At 41.7% G+C, this 25,614-nt stretch overlaps 1 protein-coding gene across 2 annotated transcripts in view; it reads right to left on the bottom strand.

Annotated features, from left to right (window-relative positions):
* The window catches only part of LOC126412119 (mitochondrial genome maintenance exonuclease 1-like), a 52,691-nt gene that overhangs the window by 14,782 nt on the left and 12,295 nt on the right, over window positions 1-25,614 (bottom strand). For both annotated transcript variants that reach the window (XM_050081557.1, XM_050081558.1), the window contains exons 2-3: window positions 8,260-8,482; window positions 442-577 (exon numbers count right to left, since the gene is read on the bottom strand). In XM_050081557.1, the coding sequence (XP_049937514.1) occupies window positions 442-577; window positions 8,260-8,482 (359 nt within the window). The remainder of the gene's footprint in view (window positions 1-441; window positions 578-8,259; window positions 8,483-25,614) is intronic.

The following is a 25,614-nucleotide window of genomic DNA, read 5'->3' as shown; positions in this document are numbered from 1 at the left end:
TGAGCCAACACTAAACTGAATTCCAGCATTACCGCTGAACTTATACATCATTTTCAGCCAGGTGTCTGGATACTTTTATCACATAGTGTATATCCATCCTCCTGTTCAGTGTTTTCTCGGGAGTCTCCAATATCATAATTGTCACCCTCCTTTCCTTCCCATGTGCAACCTCCACAACTCTTACTCACACTTTAGTCCCACCAACACACACACACACACACACACACACACACACACACACACACACACACACACACACACACACACACACAGAAGCAGTAGTGTGCGTTACATGCGTACCCACTATGATGAAGGCTGCAAGTTCAATGGCCTGTCCACTATGTGATGTCTTCTTGTCCATTATGTAATATGTTTATCCACCATGTATTATCTGTGAAGTGCTTCATATGTCACATATATTCATTTAAGTGATATAATTACCTGTAAATGAGCATGTCTAGGATCAAAGCTAAGTGCTCCCATGTATGCACATACTTGTAGAGGTGCATCATATGTTCGTTCAATACATGACTTGTGTTTGTCTGATTTCTTCCATTCTATCAGCACTGGTTTACCCCTGGGGGCGAAGCAAAATCATATTTTGTCATCTTTGCAGAAAAGTGTCTCTCAAAACAAATTATTGTACATCTTTAAAAAAAACATTGCACATGATTAAAATTAAGGGAACAAAGCTTAATTGCTTTGTTGAGGCAACAAATATGTGTGGTTACAGAGAAAGAATGTTGTATTGCAATAATATTCCTACATACACAATTTTTCTACCTGTAGCAAGAAGATATGAGAAGTTTTCAGTATAATTATTAATGAAGTCAGTTTGTTTAACTTAACTGATACTTTGGATCAATTATTTCTCAAAGCAAGATCATGTTAATGTTTATGTGTGGTTCCACATGAGGACTGTCACTTTTATGTCACTTCTGTTGTGGCATACTCCAAGGAGAAAATCTGTATGATGCTTGACAATGACTACACAATTAAAATTTGCAAGCAGCAAAAATAAATAAATAAATAAATAAATAAAATAAAATAAAATTGTAAAGCCCAAAACAGACAGCGTTTTTATTTGAAGTTTATATTACAAAATGAATCTGGTGATAGCTGTTTTATCAATTATTTTCTATCATTTCAGACGGTTTTATAAACATTAATTAATGCAAGGCTCAAACAGGAAATTTTGCAAGGCAGTACATAATGCAGGTTCAGAATGTTATTTAATTTACTGACACAAAGACATAATAAAAAACAACACACTGAAGAGTTTGGTTCTCTCCTCCAAATCGACCAACCTAACAGGAAGGTCATCAATCTCATTGGATTAGGGAAGGGCGGGGAAGAAAGCCAGCCATGTCCTTTCAAAGGAACCATCCCAGAACTGGCCTGAAGTGATTTAGGGAAATCACGGAAAGCCTAAACAACAGTGGCCGGACGTAGGTTTGAACCATTGTCCTCATGAATACACCGAAGAATTAAAATTGTATTACTCTGCTTCTCTTCTTCTCACTTGAAGATGTCAAAAAGTATTTTTTCCCTTTAATATTGTTTTGGATCTTCACATTACTAAACAGCAAAATGTGTACATCCCCAGTTGCACATTGCTTATCTAATGGCTTCCAGGGGCAACAAAAGTATAACTTTCAGTATTTCAAATAATTATTGACCAAATTTAACAGTTTAAAACGACATCATACTCTATCCATTAAGAAGTAAAATATGACATTAAAGGCTTAACACAGTGAATCAAGTATTAAAGTTAGAATATGTGTATATGTACTGATGCATCATGACTCACAGTATGCAAATCACCAAGATATATTTAACTAGTATTTGAGACTGAGGGCACTAAGTAACTTCCAACAAACTTTACACATAATTTCAAACCTTTAGTAAATCTTTTCTCTCTGACACCCTCCACAAAATACTGAAAGAAAAAAGTTTATCACTTATTACATTTTTGTCACTTGTGCAGTAAAACTTCAGCATGTGGCATGATCTTTTAATTTGTTACTTCTTTACTGTTAACTGTATTGCAACACAATTTCCAGATAGTACCCACACATGCCACTCAATGCACCTGCAAAGCTATCTCACTGTGTGACACATAGTTCAAGACATCAAACATTGAGATGCACGAAAAACTAACTTTTATTAAAACAGAGTGCAAATTACCCAGACTGTGTTTGATAATGAAATCATTTAATAACTTCCACCATATTTTAAGTATAATTTCATATAAATTCTAACTTTTTCTTGCTTACAGCCTCAAAAAATAATTAGGGCTTCGCATCTTTTGCCATAAAGGTTTTACACAATTGATGTCAAAAATTAAGTACATTAACTCATTTGTAAAGTAAACAGACATCTGAATTTGTTTTACACATGGAAGTTCAATTCTTTAAAGAGTCATTTATTCTGGCAATGATGCTGCAATCTATTGCCCCTGGTACTGGCATTACGTTTCCCTCATATTGTGGTGGATTTTTTTTTAACCTACGTTCACCTTAGTGCACAAGCGAACTCTTCTAATGCTTCCTTTTAAATTTTTGCCATTCTTCTATTGTACTACAGGATCTTAAAAAAGTTTAAGTTTTGAGTTCTAATAATATTTTACCTCTTTCACTTAAGAGTCTAGCTCAGCTGGAACATGTTTCGTAAGGTTGTAGGAAGTTTTCCCACACTTAGTAAGAGATTTTTCAAACAGGTTCATTAACCACATTTTTATATTAAAGGATAGCAATATCATCTCTGGGTTCATGAAGTATTATCTTGAATATAGTTAGTACCTTACCAAACAGTTACTTCTCAGTGACCGTTCTGGTTATGATTATCATCACTTATCCTGTTCTGCTCATAAATATAACAGCATTTTTTCTGAATTCTCTAACTGTGCAGCCACAGTATTTGTAGTTAGTATTTACATTGTTTTTAAAATTCAGATGCTGTCCATACTACTGACATAATGTGGTTATTGTCATTAAATGCATTTCCAGCTAATGCATACTGTTCTAACTGCCATAACTTCAATAACAGTTGTGTGACTGAGTGAGTGTTTATACAATTGAGACAGACAACAGTAAGCTGTTTGATGGTGTATGCTTAATGAGAAATGATTGCTACTGTGTTCCATGATAAGACTGATAAGCAATGAAGTCTGTGTATGGCAGTTGCAGCATTATATCTTCATACGGCTTCACCTGAGGTTCCCGTTTCATTTCTGCATTTTAATTCATGACTATCACTTGTTGCAAAATTTCCCAAATTTTAAAGAAAGGTTGGGATCTGACTGTAGCTGCAGCTTGATCAATAAAATTCGCACCTCATGATGTAATTTAAATTACAAACCCAATCACGCCTTTAATAAAGAATTACAACAGCTGCAGCACTTTTTATTCAATGTGCCTACCTACACCAATAAACTCCACATGCATCCATTCTTCTCATCCAAATACTTATTACCTCAGCACCTGTCTGAAGTGATAGCTAAAACTTTCTTCTGTGATCTTCAACAATCCTCTTAGCAACTACTATTTTTCTGGAACTTTTGCAGTTTTGATATGACACTCATTTGTCAACAACAAAACAATAATTATGTTATATTTTGCAGTCTTCAGTCTTCAATCCTTCCCTACCTGTTCCCCATTCCACTAATCATTTGATCATTCTCAGGTTTTGATGTAAGATCACTGCAGTTTAAGATTATTGCATTTTTTTCAATGCTTGAGTCTTTACATTGTTTTAATGATTTTGTTCATTTCCTGTCAACCAACCCAAATCAAATTTTCACATTTAGTTCAAGTCATGCTAATAAAGCATGATCACTAAACATTTAGCTGTAAATTCATGTTTGTGAATCATAGCTTACGAAACGATTCCAATTTTTCATCAACAGTGAACATGAATGATCTTACCACCTTCACGAAGAGGGACATTCAAAGGTTTCTTTAATGGATTTAAAATCGGTCACTAATTTGATTCTTTAGGCACTTGACTTGTGGTTGAGAGGACCAGGCTTCAAATCCCTGTCCAGCTACACAAATTTAGATTTCCTGCAATTTCTCTAAATCACTTTGAGGTAAATGCTATGATGGAGACAGTAAATTTTCTCACTCAAATTGCCTCCCATCTGAGTCTGTGCTAGTAACCTCATCAATGAGAGGAAATTAAACCTTAATCTTTCTTCCTTAAAATGCAATACCACTGATGCTGACGTGGTACACTCATATTTGACAAGCTATTTTCAGTGGGTTTGGCGTGAATTCTCAATGATGGTGGAAATGTACTTTTCCCATGCTGACAATATCAATAAAAAGTGATGGGGCATTAACATTATCCTCAAACAAACCACAGAGAGAGATCATATATTGAAAGATCAGGACAGTTGTTGGCAATGTATAGAAAGTATTATTTGTAACAAATGCAAACCAATCTACTGACCTAGTGGGTGTAAATTTAAGAACTGTGAGACATCACCAGTGCCAATGTCATGTAGCCTATCTTCTTGTAAAATAAGAAAATATACCTTTCTGACCCTCTCCTCTGTCATCAGTTGTGAGTTAACCAATGTCCCAACATGTCCAAGTACATGGGACCTATTATATTTCTCTCTTAACTTGACTCCATGCTCAAGTGCTGAGGACCATGCAATGCCAACTGACTGGCACATCACACTCTACCAGATGGTGTCATTCAAGTGCATTATGGGGGATGGGGAGGGTGGGGAGCTTGGGGATGGCACACTGCTCCCATGGATTTCCAGACCTTGTTGCCACTACTTATCAATGTAACTCATCTAATGGCATCATGAGGCTGAGTGGACACTATTCCAATTTTTCTGCCATGGAAGAAAATTCCTGGTAGTATTGGAAATTGAACCTGTGTCCTCTGTGTGGTAGTCAGGTGCAATGATCACTAAGCTAATGAGGCAGCGATTATATTTCTTTCAGTGAAGAAAAATTAGTTAAGAAATTATTGTTTATAAATGGTACAAAACATGTTTACTTTTGGGCTTTCATATTCAATCTCAATTACAGAATGGGTTTCCTCAGGTTCCAAAGTACAGACATTGCATCTATGGACTTTTACAGATACACGAAATGTCACTTGAACACCCACAGTGACTTGTTCATCAAACTGTCATTCTGCTATGTAATTTTCATAAAATTCTAAGAAAATGCCTGCCTCTTTATGGTGAGTTACAAAACGCATATGATCCACCTCCGTTACTCACAACCTTTTAACACAACTTTTTTCTGGCTCTACATACAGATTCCTGTGCTCTCAATATTCCACTTCTGCACACAATATTGAATACATTTTCACTAACATTTCATCTTACAGAGTGTGCTTCTGCTTGATGACATATGAATCTTCTGCACCACAGCTACTCATACAACCTTAAAACTGACACTGCAGCAGAGAACTACATAAAAATTACTGTGTAACTGCCCACTAATTTCAGCAGATTCTGTTTCTTTGTGCCTCTATATCATTATGTTCACCTAAACAATAGCAAATATTTCCCAAAAAATAGGAAACACAGTCAAACAAAATTGTTGAAAATACAGACTTCCTCTTGCATCTCCACCCATAATCACAAGCCACCTTTCTTCATGTAGTAGATGGTACCTCAGCAATTACTATTGCTTTCCTCTCCCTGTTCCATCCAAGAATAGTGCACTGGAAAAAAGACTGGCAGTGACTACCTATATGATTTCTAATTTCTCCCTTGGTCATTTTGTGATGCACAAGCGAGAGGAAATATGTTGCTTGGCTCTTCTACAAATGTATGCTCTTATAATTCCAATAGTAACCCTCTCCGCACACCTATTTGGTTTGCTGAGTATCTCTTGTACTTATTAATTGATCCTGTCACAAAACATGCAATTCTTTGCTGTATCTTTTCTATTCATTCCATTAATCCAACCAGATAAGTATCCCAATCTCACAATTATTATTCAATGATTGGTTGCAGGAGTATTTAGTAAATTGCTCCTTTCATGGATGAATTACATTTTCTTAAGATTCTTCCAATAAATTTTAGCCTGGCATCTGCTTTTCCTACAAACAATTTTATATGGTCATTCAGCTGTTAGTAGGTACAGATGATTCATTCAGGTTTCTTTTTATGGTTCTTACTTTTTCCAGTGATATATAACTAACAGTGTAATTGAGCAGTTCTAGATTTTTTACCTATTTATGTACATACAAATCACTTATTTACATTCAGTCAACTGCCAGTCGCTGCACAGATCATCAGTCCTGTTAGGGTATTCCTGCTTTTCGCTAGTTTTCTGGCATTGCAGATTACCTTTTTATGTCAATTACGTCCCATTGACAATGAAATGTTGAGTTGTATCCCAAAGGAAGTCTTGAATCCCATCACAAATATGGTTCAGTGCTTATAAGTTTGTATTTTCTTCAATAAATGACAAGATAGAGCTGTATCAAAAGGTTTCCAGGTGTCAATGAACATGACAGCAACCTGGATGCTGTTTGTTATGGCATGGACAAATAGAGTAGTTGACTTTCACAAGATTATTGCTTGCAGAATTCTTTTCAATTTGGAAAATGGAGATTTTCATTCTCTAAAAATATCACAATGCATGAGCATAAAATTGCTGAGTGTCCTTCATTGCTCCAGTGGCCTGCAATAAACTACTGCAAGAAGGGGAGCAAGTTCTTTCACATACTACTGCAAGAAGGGGAGCAAGTTCTTTCACATAATTTCTGTAGAATCTCACAGGTATCTCATCTGCTCCGGATGTGTCTCCACCTGTTGAGCAGTTTCAACTCATTTGCTATTCCATGATTAATTATCTCAATATTTATCATTTCCAAGTTCATGCAGTGATTGAACTGTATTATGACCTTATCACAGTTAAATCATTTTGGAAGACAAAGTTCAGTATTTTAGGCTCCTCTTATATTTCGGTGTCAGTATGATCACTGAGCAACTAAATACATGACTTTGATCTGCTTACAGATTTTAAGTATGCCCAAAACTTCTTAATAATATTGGTATGACTGGCTGATAGTATTTTACTTTTGAATTCATTGAACACTTGTCACATTGCTCACCTTATGATGAGTTTGGCTTCATACAGCTTTTATTTCTCAACAAGGCTTTCAATTTGCTTAAATCTATGACTTTGCTGTCATAGCAGCTTTCTAAGAAGGACACTGTACCAGAGTGACTCTCCCATCCCTTACAATCTTGTGCGGCACATTCATGTCTGTGGCATATAGAACAATGCTTCTAAATTTCATCCATTTGTGCTCCATGTTTTGTTCTCAGGTCAACACATCTGATGTTGACCACTCACATACTCTGCAACTTGTTTCCTGTCACTCCATGCTGATTCAAATCTGTTGCTACTGGGTAGCAGCTCATGTCTGATACTAAGGTCCAACAATGCACCCATTCAACAAGTTTCCACATTCACTTTCTACACAGAAAAATGCTGTACACCAACTCACCACTTTCCACCCATCACCCTCAAATCTGGGTTACATGTTGTGTATCAGAAAACACAGTGACAAAAGAGCTTGACAGGAGATTCCAGCAGCACCAAGGGTTGCCACAGGTGCTTCAACATCACTGCAGCTTAGGGCAGCAGCCTGAAAGCTGTTGACCATGGCCAACACAGTTTCTAGCTGTTTCCAGACAATGGCCAATACACCTTGAATGCGCACACAACAAGCTCAGTCCATATCAATTACCCACTATGAAAGTTACATAAGGGAAAAAGCCAAAGTAATAAAGGTTAAGAAATTACATGAAGACTGAACAAGAGATCAAAATTATTAATTGCAGTGCTGTTGGTAGCATATATCTATGGTTCTAAAATTATGATATATGCAAAACTTAAACAAGAAAAATAAAAACTATCTCTGTAGGCTTTTTGACAGAGGTGAACGTGATACATACTAAACAATGCCTCAAAAATCAAAGGTAAAAGCTGCTACCTGTGCACTAACCCACTGTACACAATCATATTTTACACAGGCAAACAACAAAACTCAAGTACCAAGTGGTTGCCCTACTATGTTCAAACTGCTCTACTATGGCAAAGTAGGCAGTGGAAACCTAAGGCACTAAAATTTTTGGACATGGTAGTACGATTATGCAGCTTTGTTCAGGGTTGGTGAAAAATAATTTTATTAAAATGTGCAATCACTAGCAACAATAATCTTACATTAAAAGTATGAACACTATTTTCCTCACAAAAAAGAAGTAATTACTTGTAACAGGCAACACAATCTGCTATGCCTTGATATCGCAACTGTGGATGCACAACTGGCTGTTCCAGCAGAGATGCTGCCTTAATATCCTGCAATACTGTGTGACGCACACTGTGCCAGCACCCTTCAGCAGCCTCAGACTTCAGCACTAAGTCACTCTCTGGAATACCAGACAGATACGAACATACTGCTGTGTGAAACTCTTCCCCTTGTGACAGCTGACCTGTAAAAAATGGAAGTACTTTTCAAAAACCATTGTCACGCCATTAGATGGTAATAGTCAATAATTATTAAACAGTACACATTAAACCTACAAAAACACATATATTTCATGTGAATACCTGAAAAAAATGCTTCAAGTATTTACTTTTTATTCATCAGGAATACAAAATGTAAATTATTTTGTGTTGAAATGCCTGCAGAAAAAAGTTTCAAACAAAAAGATTGGTAGTGGAATAAAGTCTTACACTTATGAAACTGTTAGAGAAACACTAATGAAATACACATCTGATGTGTAAGCAACAACATAGCAATTTATATAGTGGCAAAGCTATTATAGTAGAGTAGCAAATTAATTTTTTTTCTGCTGCTGGTGATACAGACTATGAGAGATCACTGTTCCAATATGGTCACTGTATGTGCAGACTTTTTGCCGTCCTGTTCCTGAAAAACAGTGGCCAGGGTGTGCCATCTTGAAGGTAGTCTACATGTTCTTGAGGTGCAGATGCATCCACACTGCGAACAGCAACAATGTCAATAGCCTTCACCACTGCAGAATACTGTGCTCCGGTATGGTAAGGAAGACATCATTCCACCAAGATACACATACAGCTCCATGAAACCATATGTATAATTACTGTTATATTTGGGTATACTCTGATACTGTGGCCCTCTGTCATCAGTAACATACTCCACCAAAGCTAAGATGATGTAAAAAACACTGTTACAGATTGGGAAAAAATACTAGACACAAACTATACAAAAAATTATCTGCTCAAGATGCAGTAATGAATCTGGCAAGTGTGCAAAGAACTACCTATTCTAGATGTAGTAAGAAATTTGCCACATACATGCTTCAAATCACAGAAACTAATATTGAAGAACAATGATGTAAAAGGACAGAACACCTTTAATGTAATAGACATGTGGTAAAAGCACTGGAAGAACTCAGTAATCATTGCCTTACAACTGCAGGGGCTCAACCTCCCAAAGAAAGACTGGACTAAATGCATTCATATCCAAAGTGGCCACACCAGATGCAACATCATGCTTTCTAAGTGGAGACATGTGAACTGTCCATGTTGTGACTTTGGAGTACCTGAGGAAGTCCTAGACGATGTCATAAAAGAGTAACATATAAGAAAATATGGCAGATTGGCTGAGGACTTTACAAAAGCCACACCTCATGCTATGAAGTGCACACAAGACGTGGACACCAATGTGCAGCTAATTAGTCACACATGCTGCAGATCTTAATTCTGTGTGTTATGTGGTACTTATTATGTGGTTTATGTTCTCTCATACATGTTGCGCATTTGTGTTTTTGTTTATTAATGTATTTATATTTGTATATGTGCTGCTGCTATGTGCCATAAGATAAATTAAATAAAAGCAAATTAATTATACATGGACCCATACACAAACCAAGGTGTCCATTACTATATCCATGCCTTCTTTGCTTTCTTGCAGTGACATTTATTAGGTTCTGACTTCAGTATATGGAGGCTTCATATAATACTGAATTCTCAAAGTCTGAGATTATGTACAATTCTGCAACTGTAATAATCTGTGTACTGACAGATATCGACTATGCAGTATGTATTTCATTCCTGTTAGCATTTTCTTGTTGGTGTTGCCATTTTCATAATCAATGCTGTAATAAAAAATTTACAGTACAACTTATGTTGTTGACTTTGCTTATCAATGCCTTTATGAATTCTTCATGAGATGAATTTGGTTAAAATATATGAACTGCAGCCATGCCAAAAGCTAGAAAAGATCACGTTTGTCCTCTCCCGCTGTTTCTCACATCAGTCACTCAAAGACACAAAACTGGGAACTCTTAACACAGTCTGTATCTTAAGATACAAGAATACTATTAAAATAGTGAGTTTTGTATTGATCTTCTTATGGACATGCAAATTTCTACCAACTTTAACCTGTCAACATTTGTGAATTCTATTTTGAACTAAGACTGCAACAATCTCCACTCCTCAGCATTTTCCAAATTTGATTATTAAAACACAGAGGTTCTTTTCCATTCTTAATACACCTACTTGGCTCATATGTCTCAAGAACATGATTAACAATTGGTTTAAACTGATGGTCAGTGAGGGGCAATGGCAGTAAAAGAGAAAGAGAGATGGGTGGAGATACAAGCAGTGGGAGCAAAAGTGAAAGGAGAAAATGGAAATAAATAATACAGATGGGTGGAAACCATACATAGGCTTGGGGGGTTTATCCACCCACAATGGCAAACTCTAACATCTAGGCATATGTGAGGATACATTTTGTATTGAAATTTTAATCAAGTGCGTGTAGAGGAAAAGTACAAGGCTGAGTCAAATGAAAACCTTAAATTTGCAATAATAAATCAAAATTTCACGCCATTATCCTGTAAGTTGGCAAGCGTGCTACAAACAGCGTGCAGAATGGCCTGTAGGTGGCAGCATAGTGCAGATGTACACACTCCGTCGCAGTATCAGTATAAAGATGGCCGCCCCACTTGCGACTTGCACCAGGGAAGAAAAGCGTTCTGTTGTTCGATTTTTGCGTAGTGAAGGTGTGAAACCAATTGAAATTCATCGATGAATGAAGGTTCAGAGCGGTGATGCATGTTTATCACAGCAGCAAGTCTATGAATGGAGTAGGGTGCAAGAAGCATCACTGGGGATGAAACCTGGGTTCACTTCCACCAACTAGAAATGAAGACAGCGAGCAAGGAATGGCGCCATTCCTCATCACCAAAACCAAAGAAGTTTTGAACAGAACCATCAGCAGGGAAGGTTATGCTGACTCTCTTTTGGGGCGAAAAAGGTGTCATTTTGGAGCATTACATGCCTAGAGGGACCACTGTCACCAGTGCATCATACACAGATCTCCTAAAAAATCATCTGTGGCCAGCAATCAAATCAAAGTGACGTAGACTGCTGGCATCAGGTGTCCTTTTGCAAAATGACAATGCAAGGCCCCACACTGCCCATACAACAGTTGCAACAATCACAGACCTGCATTTTGAGTGTCTTCCCCATCCACCATACTCACCAGACCTTACCCCAAGTGATTTCCATATGTTTGGACCACTCAAAGACGCAATGGGAGGAAAGAAGTTCCGTTCTGATGAAGAAGTACGCCACGCGGTGCAGGTGTAGCTGCGCGGACTACCAAAAGAACTTTTATCTAAAGGAATTTATGCACTTTGTAAGTGCTGGAGGACTTGGATTGAGCATGGGGGAGATTATGTTGAAAAGTGATACAACTTTGTACCACTTCTGCACAATAAATAATATTTAAAAAAATATTTAAGGTTTTCATTTGACTCACCCTCGTAAGTTGGATCGCCAGAATTTTTGAGCTGCAGACGTATGGTGGAAACATTGACAGTGTGAAAGAAAGACAAAAGGAGCCAGTGTAATTGAGAGAGGAGAGACAGCAGCGTGGTATACTGTAAACCAATTGGAGAAAAAGAAGACAGTGGGAGAGAGACAAGAGACATACATACACAGTGGCAGTGAGAGGGAGATGCAGAGTAAATGACAAAGACAGATTGGGTAAAAGGATTTAGAATGTCCTCTGTTACAAGAAAGTGAATATGTTCACATGCAAAAATATTCGGTGAGGTTGGTGAAATGATGATTGAGGCAGCTGGTTTCCCACTTTTCTGTCTTAGTCTTTTAAAGATGACAACATTCCCCTTTCCTGTGTTCTAAGAGAAACATTTTTCCACTGGTCTGTATAAGCTAACTCCTTGAAGTCCGTCATATTGGAACTACATGATGTCCATTCATCGTTTAAGTGGGATACTAATAATTGCTAACTTGCTTTTTCTAGCATAAATACTCTTCTAGACTTCTTGATGGATTTATTAACTTTAGTAACCATCGTCACTATGATTACATCATGAACGCTAACCTGTCTCTGTACTGACACTGCCGTTAAGGTCATGCCTGTTTTTAGCTACAAGGTCTAAAATATTTTCATTGTGTGTGAGCTTTGACACATATAAACAACAAGTACACGTAGTGTAAGGTTAACACAAATTTGTTTGCTTTACAGTTTTTTTCTGGATACTTTGCTCATCAGTCACAATTCATGGGAAATGCCCAGCTTATGTGTCTCAAAAAAGTAAAAATGTTAATTGGAAATATTTTACTGAATTTGCAGTCCTTCCAGTTTTACACTATATTTGGCAGTCATTTTAAGTTCATTACAGGCATATTAAGACCATTGGCCATTTATTGCCTCCGCAGAACAACTTTGAGCATACTGGTATTTGTATAGGCATGAAGAGTCGATTATACAGAGACAGCACATCATAAAGTTTTCTTGGTAAAAAAAATGCTAACTAAAAACATAGTTTGATGACCACAGAACTCTTGTGACGATTCTAGAACCCTCGCCATGTGTTCATTATGTTAGTTAATACTACATTTATGCCTCAGACCAGACGTTATGTGCATAAGTATGGTAACTTTGAACCTCTGAATCTTGGTAATGGAAAAGGATATAGAAAAATGTTTCAGAAGCTCCCCAAGAACATCATCTTACGAATATGTGATACAAATTTTGATGATTTGCCTTGAAGAGAAATTATAGAAGTGACCATCCCCTGAACTGATACTTTTTGTAATCAAAAATCATGGTTTTTGGTTGTACCTTGATAACAGATATAGATTTTTGAAAACAGGGATAATTGCATTTTTAGATGAATGTCTAAAGAAAATACAGTTAAAATCTGAGCCATCTGCCATGGTTAGCTATTTAGGTAATTGCAGTCCATGATTCCAAAATGACTAAAAACCAGTTTTTGCAATTTTATGCAAAAGTACAGTAACTTTGAGCCTTTAGAACTCAGTAATAGATACTTACATCAAAAAAAGATTTTAAGTTCCCTGAGAATATCACCTTAAGAACAGTTGGTAAAAAATTTTGACAATCTTTTAGGAATATAAATTATAGAGTGGCCATCCCACAATTGGTACTTTTCGCACCCAAGAATCATGGTTTTTTGGTGGTTTCTCAGGAACAACCCACAAACAAATTGAGCTTTCATAAGCCACCTAAAGTCCACCCTGCACCACACCTAATGAAGAAGGGAGAGGAGGAGAGAAAAAAACCTTGCTCAATTTGCCTGGACTAGAGGAAATGTGTAAGGTTTAAATTTTGACTCTTTACTGTGGGATAGTTACAATATGCCTATTGTTCTGACAGGTATACAAATGGTCACTAAGCCAGGGGCTCTCCACTACACTTGACCTTTTATCTCTATGATCAATATAACCCACGTTAAGACCCCCTAAAAACTGCATTTTTGTGTGTGGCTTTTTGGAACAAATTGGTACCATGTACTGTCATGCATGCACCGATAGATGGAATAAGTTAAAGGCTGCCCTTGGTGGCAACAATGACCGAAACCTTAATAATGTTTACCACTGATTAATGCACCACTTCTTACACGTCTCTCTAGGAGACTAGCTTGTCTTTAGGCATGCTCTGCTGCATGCACCTGTTATCATTCATGGAATTTGTGTTAGTCTGATGCCTTATATTAGAATTAATTAGTGCTGCATCATTATTAGTAGTGTAATTAGCACAAAATCTTTACTGTGCCACAACTTTGAAACATAGTAGTGTTATCTCCTACTTTATCATGAACGGGTAATAAGAAGCATGTTGATTATTTAGTTGGTTTCCAAATGGTCACAATGGCATTATATGCACCCTCCAAAAAATTTGTGTCACTGAATATCAAATTTAAAAAGTGTACCATAATTGTAGGAGTTGTATGCCTGGTGGTAAACTTACACTTGAAGATAAATGTGAGACCACAACACAATCAAATTCTAAGTAAATTATCAACATCGCTGTTAACATTCAATTTTTTTTCACTAAGCGACTGGGCTATACGATATAAAACTTCTACAAATGGCGTTCTCAAGTTATGAGGATACTTGCTTATCATCCAACTAATTCTGTAATAGAATAGTCAAATTTAAGAGGAGATCACCGTCATATCACATACAAAACAATGAATGACAATCTTACTGAAGGTTTACATACTGTTGAAATATGTTGTTGTTGTTGTGGTCTTCAGTCCTGAGACTGGTTTGATGCAGCTCTCCATGCTACTCTATCCTGTGCAAGCTTCTTCATCTCCCAGTACCCACTGCAACCTACATCCTTCTGAATCTGCTTAGTGTATTCATCTCTTGGTCTCCCCCTATGATTTTTACCCTCCACGCTGCCCTCAAATACTAAATTGGTGATCCCTTGATGCCTCAGAACATGTCCTACCAAACGATCCCTTCTTCTGGTCAAGTTGTGCCACAAACTTCTCTTCTCCCCAATCCTATTCAATACTTCCTCATTAGTTATGTGATCTACCAATCTAATCTTCAGCATTCTTCTGTAGCACCACATTTCAAAAGCTTCTATTCTCTTCTTGTCCAAACTATTTACCGTCCATGTTTCACTTCCATACATGGCTACACTCCATACAAATACTTTCAGAAATAACTTCCTGACACTTAAATCTATACTCGATGTTAACAAATTTCTCTTCTTCAGAAACGCTTTCCTTGCCATTGCCAGTCTACATTTTATATCCTCTCTACTTCGTCCATCATCATCATCAAACTCCTTTACTACTTTAAGTGTCTCATTTCCTAATCTAATACCCTCAGCATCACCCAACTTAACTCGACTACATTCCATTATCCTCGTTTTGCTTTTGTTGATGTTCATCTTATATCCTCCCCTCAAGACACCATCCATTCTGTTCAACTGCTCTTCCAAGTCCTTTGCTGTCTCTGACAGAATTACAATGTCATCGGCGAACCTCAAAGTTTTTATTTCTTCTCCATGGATTTTAATACCTACTCCAAATTTTTCTTTTGTTTCCTTTACTGCTTGCTCAATATAGAGATTGAATAACATCGGGGAGAGGCTACAACCCTGTCTTACTCCCTTCCCAACCACTGCTTCCCTTTCATGTCCCTCAACTCTTATAACTGCCATCTGGTTTCTGTACAAGTTGTAAATAGCCTTTCGCTCCCTGTATTTTACCCCTGCCACCTTTAGAATTTGAAAGAGAGTATTCCAGTCAACATTGTCAAAAGCTTTCTCTAAGTCTACAAATGCTAGAAACGTAGGTTTGCCTTTCCTTAATCTTTCTTCTAAGATAAGTCGTAAGGTCAGTATTGCCTCACGTGTTCCAGTATTTCTACGGAACCAAACTGATCTTCCCCGAGGTCAGCTTCTACTAGTTTTTCCATTCGTCTGTAAAGAATTCGTGTTAGTACTTTGCAGCTGTGGCTTATTAAACTGATTGTTCGGTTTTCACATCTGTCAACACCTGCTTTCTTTGGGATTGGAATTATTATATTCTTCTTGAAGTCTGAGGGTATTTCGCCTGTTTCATACATCTGGCTCACCAGATGGTAGAGTTTTGTCAGGACTGGCTCTCCCAAGGCCTTCAGTAGTTCCAATGGAATGTTGTCTACTCCGGGGGCCTTGTTTCGACTCAGGTCCTTCAGTGCTCTGTCAAACTCGTCACGCAGTATCGTATCTCCCATTTCATCTTCATCTACATCCTCTTCCATTTCCATAATATTGTCCTCAAGTGCATCGCCCTTGTATAGACCCTCTATATACTCCTTCCACCTTTCTGCTTTCCCTTCTTTGCTTAGAACTGGGTTTCCATCTGAGCTCTTGATGTTCATACATGTGGTTCTCTTATCTCCAAAGGTCTCTTTAATTTTCCTGTAGGCAGTATCTATCTTACCCCTAGTGAGAGAAGCCTCTACATCCTTACATTTGTCCTCTGGCCATCCCTGCTTAGCCATTTTGCACTTCCTGTCGATCTCATTTTTGAGACGTTTGTATTCCTTTTTGCCTGCTTCATTTACTGCATTTTTATATTTTCTCCTTTCATCAATTAAATTCAATATTTCTTCTGTTACCCAAGGATTTCTACTAACCCTCTTCTTTTTACCTATTTGATCGTCTGCTGCCTTCACTACTTCATCCCTCAGAGCTACCCATTCTTCTTCTACTGTATTTGTTTCCCCCATTCCTTTCAATTGTTCCCTTATGCTCTCCCTGAAACTCTGTACAACCTCTGGTTCTTTCAGTTTATCCAGGTCCCATCTCCTTAAATTCCCACCTTTTTGCAGTTTCTTCAGTTTTAATCTACAGGTCATAACCAATAGATTGTGGTCAGAGTCCACATCTGCCCCTGGAAATGTCTTACAATTTAAAACCTGGTTCCTAAATCTCTGTCTTACCATTATATAATCTATCTGATACCTTTTAGTATCTCCAGGGTTCTTCCATGTATACAACCTTCTATCATGATTCTTAAACCAAGTGTTAGCTATGATTAAGTTGTGCTCTGTGCAAAATTCTATCAGGCGGCTTCCTCTTTCATTTCTTAGCCCCAATCCATATTCACCTACTACATTTCCTTCTCTCCCTTTTCCTACACTCGAATTCCAGTCACCCATGACTATTAAATTTTCGTCTCCCTTCACTATCTGAATAGTTTCTTTTATTTCATCATACATTTCTTCAATTTCTTCGTCATCTGCAGAGCTAGTTGGCATATAAACTTGTACTACTGTAGTAGGTGTGGGCTTCGTATCTATCTTGGCCACAATAATGCGTTCACTATGCTGTTTGTAGTAGCTTACCCAAATTCCTATTTTCCTATTCATTATTAAACCTACTCCTGCATTACCCCTATTTGACTTTGTGTTTATAACCCTGTAGTCACCTGACCAGAAGTCTTGTTCCTCCTGCCACCGAACTTCACTAATTCCCACAATATCTAACTTTAACCAATCCATTTCCCTTTTTAAATTTTCTAACCTACCTGCCCGATTAAGGGATCTGACATTCCACGCTCCGATCTGTAGAACGCCAGTTTTCTTTCTCCTGATAACGACATCATCTTGAGTAGTCCCCGCCCGGAGATCCGAATGGGGGACTATTTTACCTCCGGAATATTTTACCCAAGAGGACGCCATCATCATTTAATCATACAGTAAAGCTGCATGCCCTCGGGAAAAATTACGGCCGTAGTTTCCCCTTGCTTTCAGCCGTTCGCAGTACCAGCACAGCAAGGCCGTTTTGGTTAATGTTACAAGGCCAGATCAGTCAATCATCCAGACTGTTGCCCTTGCAACTACTGAAAAGGCTGCTGCCCCTCTTCAGGAACCACACATTTGTCTGGCCTCTCAACAGATACCGCTCCGTTGTGGTTGTACCTACGGTACGGCTATCTGTATCGCTGAGGCACGCAAGCCTCCCCACCAACGGCAAGGTCCATGGTTCAGTTGAAATATAGCAAATCAAAAAACATAAAAGTAACACTAAAGATATAGACATACAAGTAAGTTCTTGTAGCTCTCACATAAATGTCCAGAGTGATATTTCTATTTAATTTTCTGCTCTTATACAAGTGATGAACTATTTTCACAGTTTCCTCTAACAGGATTCATTAATGACAAGCAAAATACTTATAACTAAAATTTCTATTCAAGATGTCTCATATTCCACAAGCAGCTGGAACCAACTAAATGTAGTCTAGATTCATTAACAGCTAATCTCTTTGTCAAAATCAAACAATGGAAAATCCAGGATGGAATGTAACAATATTATGAAAACTAAAGTTGCCACTACCTTATAGCAGAGATGCTGAGTTGCAGACAGGCACAACAAAAAGACTGTCACAAATAAAATTTCATCCAGTAATGCCTTCGTCAAACATGGACGACAGTCACACACGCACACACATATATACATGAAAATGCAGCTCTCACACGCACATGACTGTAGTCTCTGGCAACTGAAGCCACACTGTGAGCAGCAGCACCTGTGCATGATGGGAATAATGACTGGGTGGGGGTAAGGAGGAGGCTGGGGCCGGGGAGGGATAGTAGGGTAGGAGTGGAGGACAGTGAAGTGCTGCTGCAGAGCACGCAGGGACGAGGTGCAGAGATGGTAGGGCAGTTACGTGCAGTTTGGAGGTTAGATGGAGGGCAAGGGAGAGGTGGTTGGTTGGTTGGTTGTTTGAGGTTAAAGGGACCAAACAGCAAGGTCATCAGTCCCTTGTTTCAAATGGACTCCATTCTGCTAACGGGACATCGCAGTATAGTCAGAAAAATAAAACGGATAAAGGGGAAACGTAAAAGGGCAGTCACGTTGTCATTAGTAAAAACAAATGAGGGAAGTTGGCAAGAGAACGAACCCAACACTATGCTGAAGCAGCATAGGCAAGACCACCTGTGACTTAAAAGGTACAACTGCTATAATGCAGAAAGTACGTATGGGAATAGGAAAACTAACCAAGCCTTAAAAAGAAGGGGTAAAAACAGAGTAAAAGGGAAAGAAAAGAGGATTCCGGTCAGGGAGGTGAATCGGGAATCTCTGAACACTGCCTACAGTGGGAGACACCCAAACACTCACCACCCTGCCCCAATACCAGAGGGAGATTAAAAACTTTAAAACTGAGAATAAAAACCACTCTCCCGGAGGAAACCTAGAACCAGAGAGACCATCCGGGAATCGTCAGCCAACATCAAAGGTAAAGTGTGGGGGAGTCTGTACTTAGCACGCAGAGCCAAAAGAAGGGGGCATTCAACCAAAATGTGGGCCACTGACTGGAAGGCTCCACAACCACATAGCGGGGGTGGCTCATCACGCAAAAGGAAACCATGGGTCAGCCTGGTATGGCCAATGCGGAGACGACACAGTGTGGTCGAGTCCTTGCGGGAGAGGCTAAAGGAAGAACGCCATGGGCCTGGATTCACCTTAATGGCACGAAGTTTATTAGACAGTGGAGTAGCCTCCCAAGAATTGGCCCATGACTGTGCAAAGTGGGATTTGATGTGAAGCCGTAAATCCGCTGCAGGAGGGGTTACAGAAAACGGGGGGTAAGTAACTGCTCCCCCAGCCAAACGATCAGCGAGCTCATTACCCGGGATACCCACATGGCCCGGGACCCATAGGAAGTCAATGGAACAAGCAGCACGGTGAAGATCAGCGAGATGGTCATGGATGGCAGAGACCAAGGGATGGCGCGAAAAACACCGGTCAATAGCAAGAAGGCCACTCATCGAGTCCGTACATAACAAAACGCGGTTGTGTTGGGATTGTTTAATAAAGGTAAGGGCCCGGGAAATTGCCATCAATTCCGCAGTAAACACCCCACATGAGGGTGGCAGTAGATGATTTTCCGTTCCAACAAAGGACGTGAAGGCATACCCAACATGATCAGCAGATTTAGAGCCATCAGTGTAAAAAACAACAGCATCCCGAAACTCCCATAAAATTTGGCGGAAAAAGGAACGGAACACCACCGGGGGGATGGAATCTCTCGGACCGCGGCGGAGATCCATCCGAATTCGAGGCCGAGGAACTAACCAAGGAGGGGTGGAGGGGAGGGAGCGAGGAAGACAGGACAAAGAAGAAAGCCGAAAATCACGGTTAAGAGACGCAAGGCGCAGCCCAACCGGTAAACCCGCCCGAGGGCGGGAGTCAGGCGGGCGACGTCCATGGTCTGGGAATAGGATAGAATAGGAAGGATGAGTGGGAGAAGAACGGATAGTAAGGGCATAAGACACCAGAAGCTGGGACCGCCGAACAGAAAGGGGGGGGGATCCCAGCTTCAACAAGGAGACTATCAACAGGGCTAGTAGGGAAGGCACCGGTGGCCAAACGGACACCACGATGGTGGACTGGATCCAGCACGTGCAGCGTGGAAGGAGCAGCTGAACCATAAACTTGACAACCATAGTCCAAACGTGACAGAACTAGAGCACGATAAAGACGGAGGAGGAGGGAACGGTCCGCACCCCAAGAGGAGTGGGCAAGGAAGCGAAGGACATTGAGTTTACGGAAACATCCTACCTTCAGGAGTCTGATATGGGGCAGCCAAGTGAGCTTGTTGTCGAAAAGAAGACCTAGGAAACGAAACTGTGGAACCACAGGCAATCTTTGTGCAGCGAGATAAAGCTCTGGATCAGGGTGAACCGTAGTACGGCGACAGAAGTGGACCACCCCCGATTTTAAAGGAGAGAATTGAAACCCGTGTGAGAGGGTCCATGCAGAGGCACGCCGTATAGCCACCTGGAGCTGCCGTTCTGCAGATGGCATCGAGGAGGAACTAACCCAAATGCAGAAATCATCCACATACAGGGCAGGAGCGACCAAGGGACCGACAGAGGCCACAAGTCCATCGATAGCAATGAGGAAAAGAAGGACACTCAAGACAGAACCCTGTGGGATGCCCGTCTCCTGGGTGCGTGGAGAACTAAAAGCAGTACCAACTCGAACTCTGAATGACCGATGGATCAGGAACTGGCGGATAAAAATCGGGAGTGGGCCCCGAAGACCCCACTGATGAAGGGTTAGTAAGATGTGATGGCGCCAGGCCGTGTCATAGGCCTTGTGAAGGTCAAAAAACACTGCAACCAAATGGCGGCGCTGGGAAAAAGCCTGCCGAACTGCGGATTCCAAGCGAAGCAAATGATCGATTGGAGATCGTCCCTCTCGAAAGCCACACTGGTAAGGGGACAATAGATCCCGAGATTCGAGGACCCAAGTGAGCCGACGGGCTACCAGCCGTTCAAGTAAATTACAACCAACATTGGTCAAACTAATTGGCCGATAGCTGTCAACAGATAGGGGGTTCTGACCAGGCTTAAGGACAGGAACCACAATGCTATCCCTCCACTGAGAAGGGAAGTCATCCTGGAGCCAGATACGGTTAAACACCCGAAGAAGATGGTGCCGTTGTGGAGCACTGAGATGTTGAAGCAGCTGGTTATGAATGGAATCTGGGCCAGAAGAAGATAGAGCAGAAAGAAATTCCCATTCAGTGAAAGGTTCGTTGTAAGATTCTGACTCACAAGTGGTGAAACATAAGGTGACAGCTTCAGCCCGCTGATTTTGATGAAGGAAAGCAGCTGGATAGGAGGCCGACGCTGATGCCACTGCAAAATGGGTCGCAAGATGTTCTGCGAGAACTAATGGGTCCGTACAAATGCCATCTGGGAGGTGAAGGCCTGGGAGGGTGGACTGCCGATGGCAACCTTGGAGAGAGCGAAGTGTAGCCCATACCCGTGACAGAGGGACAGTGGAACCAAGGGAAGAAACGAATCGTTCCCAACATATCCGCTTGCTCTGTTTGATTAAATAACGGGCTTTAGCGCGAAGGCGTTTAAAGGTAGTAAGGCTGGCTACGGATGGGTGCCTCTTGAAGTGTTGCAAAGCTCGACGGCGATCACGGATGGCAATGGCAATGGCCGTACTCCACCACGGGACTTGCCGACGACGAAATTGTCCAGATGAGCGCGGGACAGCAAGGTTAGCAGCGCGAACAATCGCGTCAGACACGTCACATAGGACGTCATCAATACAACCCGACAAAGAGGGAGAAAACTCGACCTGTGCAGTATATAGAGGCCAATCGGCGCGGTGGAAAGACCAACGAGGTAACCTGTCCATCGGGGAGCGGGAAGGGAGCGTGATAATCAGCGGGAAATGGTCACTATCACAAAGGTCGTCGTGTGGCGACCAGTGTAATGAAGGGAGGAGAGAGGGAGAAGAAAGAGAAAGATCAATGGCAGAAAAGGTACCATGACCAGCACTGAAATGAGTAGGGGAGCCATCATTAAGAAGGCACAGGTCGTGGTCTACAATAAATTGGTCTATAAGAAGACCTCGTCTAGATGGAAAGGCACTGCCCCACAAAGGATGATGAGCATTAAAATCCCCAAGGAGGAGGAAGGGAGGAGGAAGTTGCTGAAGAAGGGTGGTTAAGGCAGCAGGTGTAAGAGTCCTGTCAGGAGGGAGATAAAGATTGCATACTGTGACTGCAGAGTCTAAGTGGACCCTAACAGCAACCGCTTCCAATGTAGTTTGGAGAGGAATCCACGTGCTAGCAATGTCTGTACGGACCAACGTACAAACGCCACCAGAAGCCCGCAAGGGTCCGACCCGATTTCGACAGAAAACACGGAACCCACGGAGGGTCGGTGAGTGAGCATCAGTAAAATGAGATTCCTGGAGAACCACACAAGCTGCTGAGTAGGACGAAAGAAGGGATTTCAATTCCGGAAGGTGACGATAGTAGCCATTACAATTCCATTGGAGAACCACAGAACGATGGTTTAAATGAGGGCTGAACACGCTAAATCCAGTCATACCGCCGGGTCCCCACCCGTCACCGACAAGGAGGGGGCGACATCCATAAACGACAGGTCAGAATCCGGTTGTGAAGGCGGGGAAGGGACCCCCGGTGACACCAGAGGCTCTTTGTCCCGGGACTTATGTTTCTTCTTCTTTTCAGGCTGAGATCGAGGAGGGCTGTGTGGCATAATGGAGCCAGCTGCAGCAAGATCAGGAACAGAAAGAGACCGGGCGACCTGGGGGCCGATAGACCGCGGCTCTCGCGGTCGCCGCGCTGCAGCAGACCTTTGACCTGGAAGGTGCCGGGAAGGGGCATCCCGGGAGAGGCGCCCTTGACCGGCAGACGCCGAAGGAGTGGGACACTTCTCCGGCTGGGGAGGGGGAGCGGCGCCCAGAGGAGAAGGTGTGGGAGCCGCAGGGGAGGGGGGAAGGAGAGGGGTCCGGGATGGGGGTAAGGAAGGGGGAGGAAGGGATGAAGATGTAACCAAGGCGTAACTAGATGTCATGGACACAGGGTGCAATCGTGCATATTTCTTACGGGCCTCTGTGTAGCTTAAACGATCAAGAGACTTATACTCCTGTATCTTTTTTTCTTTCTTATAGACTGGGCAATCTGCTGAACGTGGAGAATGACTACCATGACAATTTACACATACAGGAGGGGGAACACAGGGACTCCCCTCATGGAGTGGACGTCCACAGTCACCACAGAGAGGGTCCTGGGTACAGCGAGAAGACATGTGGCCAAAACGCAAGCACTTAAAACACCGCATAGGAGGTGGGATGTACGGCTTCACATCACAGCGATAGACCATAATCTTAACTTTCTCAGGAAGGGTATCCCCTTCAAAGGCCAGGATAAAGGCACCAGTATCAATACGATTATCTTTAGGACCCTTCTGAACACGCCGAACAAAGTGAACACCCCGCCGTCCGAGATTGTCCCGAAGTTCCTCATCAGTTTGAAGGATGAGATCTCTGTGAAAAATAACACCTTGTACCATATTTAGAGACTGGTGAGGGGTAATGGACACGGGAATTGTGCCAAGATGGGTACAGGCACGAAGGGCCGCAGATTGGGCAGCCGAAGCAGTTTTTATCAGTAACGAACCCGACCGCATCTTGCTCAGGGAGTCCACTTCGCCGAACTTGTCTTCAATGTGTTCCACAAAGAATAAAGGTTTGACACTGGTGAAAGTATCTCCATCAGTCCTGGTGCAAACTAGATAACGGGGGAAAGGTTTTGCCCCTAGACGACGGGCCTGACCCTCCTCCCAGGGGGTAGCCACGGAAGGGAAGGCCGAAGGGGCAAGAGAAGCAGCACTTGAGGAATCAGTACCACGCAGAGAGACGGCCGCAGAAGAGCGGCCAGAGTTTTGGACCCATATGCGTTTCATCTGCATAGCGTCCGCCCTGATACCACCCACTCCGATCAGGGGCTCTCCTCACGGGCGCCACCCAGCCACAGCAAGGGCCGTCTGACACGGCGGCCATTGCCGGGAGTTCCGATGCTCCAGGATGACGAGCAACCACTCCAAGGCATGCATGAGGAGGTCACAGCTCAGGTATCAGAAGTGTGATCCCTGTGTGTTCAGGGGGCTCAACCAAAAGGGTACATAGCGACCCCACCACACGGGCTGGCTACCGTGCTGGCTATGCACCCTAGCATCAGACAACGACATAAAAGAAAAGGTGGAATGTACTAGTAGGGCACACGTCGGAGACACTAGGTAAGGTGCTCTTCCCCAAATGGCTCACACTACGGAAGAGAAATTTTGGAATGGAGGTCAAACCCCAGAGGGGGACCAAGGAATGCCAAAAGGAGGAGATGAGTACGCAACAAAGCCGGAGTGTAAAACCAACAGAACCAGGAGGATAGCGGGGGCCAACATAAGCAAGGACACCAATAGAGGGAGAGGAGAGGGCGAGGGGAAAGGGGTATGGAGGGGAAAGGAGGGGAAGGGAAAGGAAATGCAGCCCGGGAGAGAAAGAAGGCTGCAATGGCTCGGGGCCCCGTGCTCGCCACGCACGTATCCACGAAAGAGTTGTGGACCCCCTGGGGGGAGAGGTGGTGGGGGATAGCAGAAAAGGAGAGAAGTAAGAAGACTGAATGCGATAGTGGAATGAGGGCTGTGTAATGCTGGAATGGGAACAGGGAAGGGGCCAGATGAGTGAGGACAATGACTAACAAAAGTGAGACCACATGAGGATTACGGGAATGGGGGATATATTGCAGAGAATGTCCCCCTCTCCCCAACCCTCCATCTAACCTCCCTACTGCACATAGCTGCCCTACCTTCTCTCCACCTCCTCCCTGTGCACTCCCCAGCACCACTTCACTGTCCCCCAAACCTACCCTACAATCTCTCCCCCTTCCACCCCAGCCTCCTACCCCCACCCAGACGCCACTCCCATCATGCAGTGGTGCTGCTCACAGTGTGGTTTCAGTTGTCAGAGACTACAGTCATGAGTGTGTGTGTGTGTGTGTGTGTGTGTGTGTGTGTGTGTGTGTGTGTCAGTCGTCTATTTTTGATTAAGGCCTTGCTGCAACTTTCATTTTCATTATCTCTTTGCCACTTACACAACACAGAGAAAAAGAAAAGACAAACAAAATTACTATTTTAATTTCATTGTTATGTCAAACAGCTTGTACCGATCTATTACCTTAGTGCCCACAGCTTACTATTTTTTAAGTTAAATAAGCAACATACATAAATCACTCCAACCTTGAAGAGTGAATATCAAATGTTCACAGCCAGTAGTCAGGTTCCCTTAATGGACATAATAACTCTAAGTTCAGCTAATGTGCTGCAATATCATGAGAGAGAAGCAATTCTGCCTGCTCTTACATAGTACACTTGAAGATAAATATGTGGTAAAGTAACTACGGTGCTTGACCCGCTGCAACAGTTGTCCAATGGGATGATGGCACCTGCCCCTCAT

The sequence above is a fragment of the Schistocerca serialis genome, chromosome 7 (genome assembly GCF_023864345.2).
Source record: "Schistocerca serialis cubense isolate TAMUIC-IGC-003099 chromosome 7, iqSchSeri2.2, whole genome shotgun sequence".
NCBI lineage: Eukaryota > Metazoa > Arthropoda > Insecta > Orthoptera > Acrididae > Schistocerca > Schistocerca serialis.
This window is presented reverse-complemented; position numbering and strand designations above follow the sequence as displayed.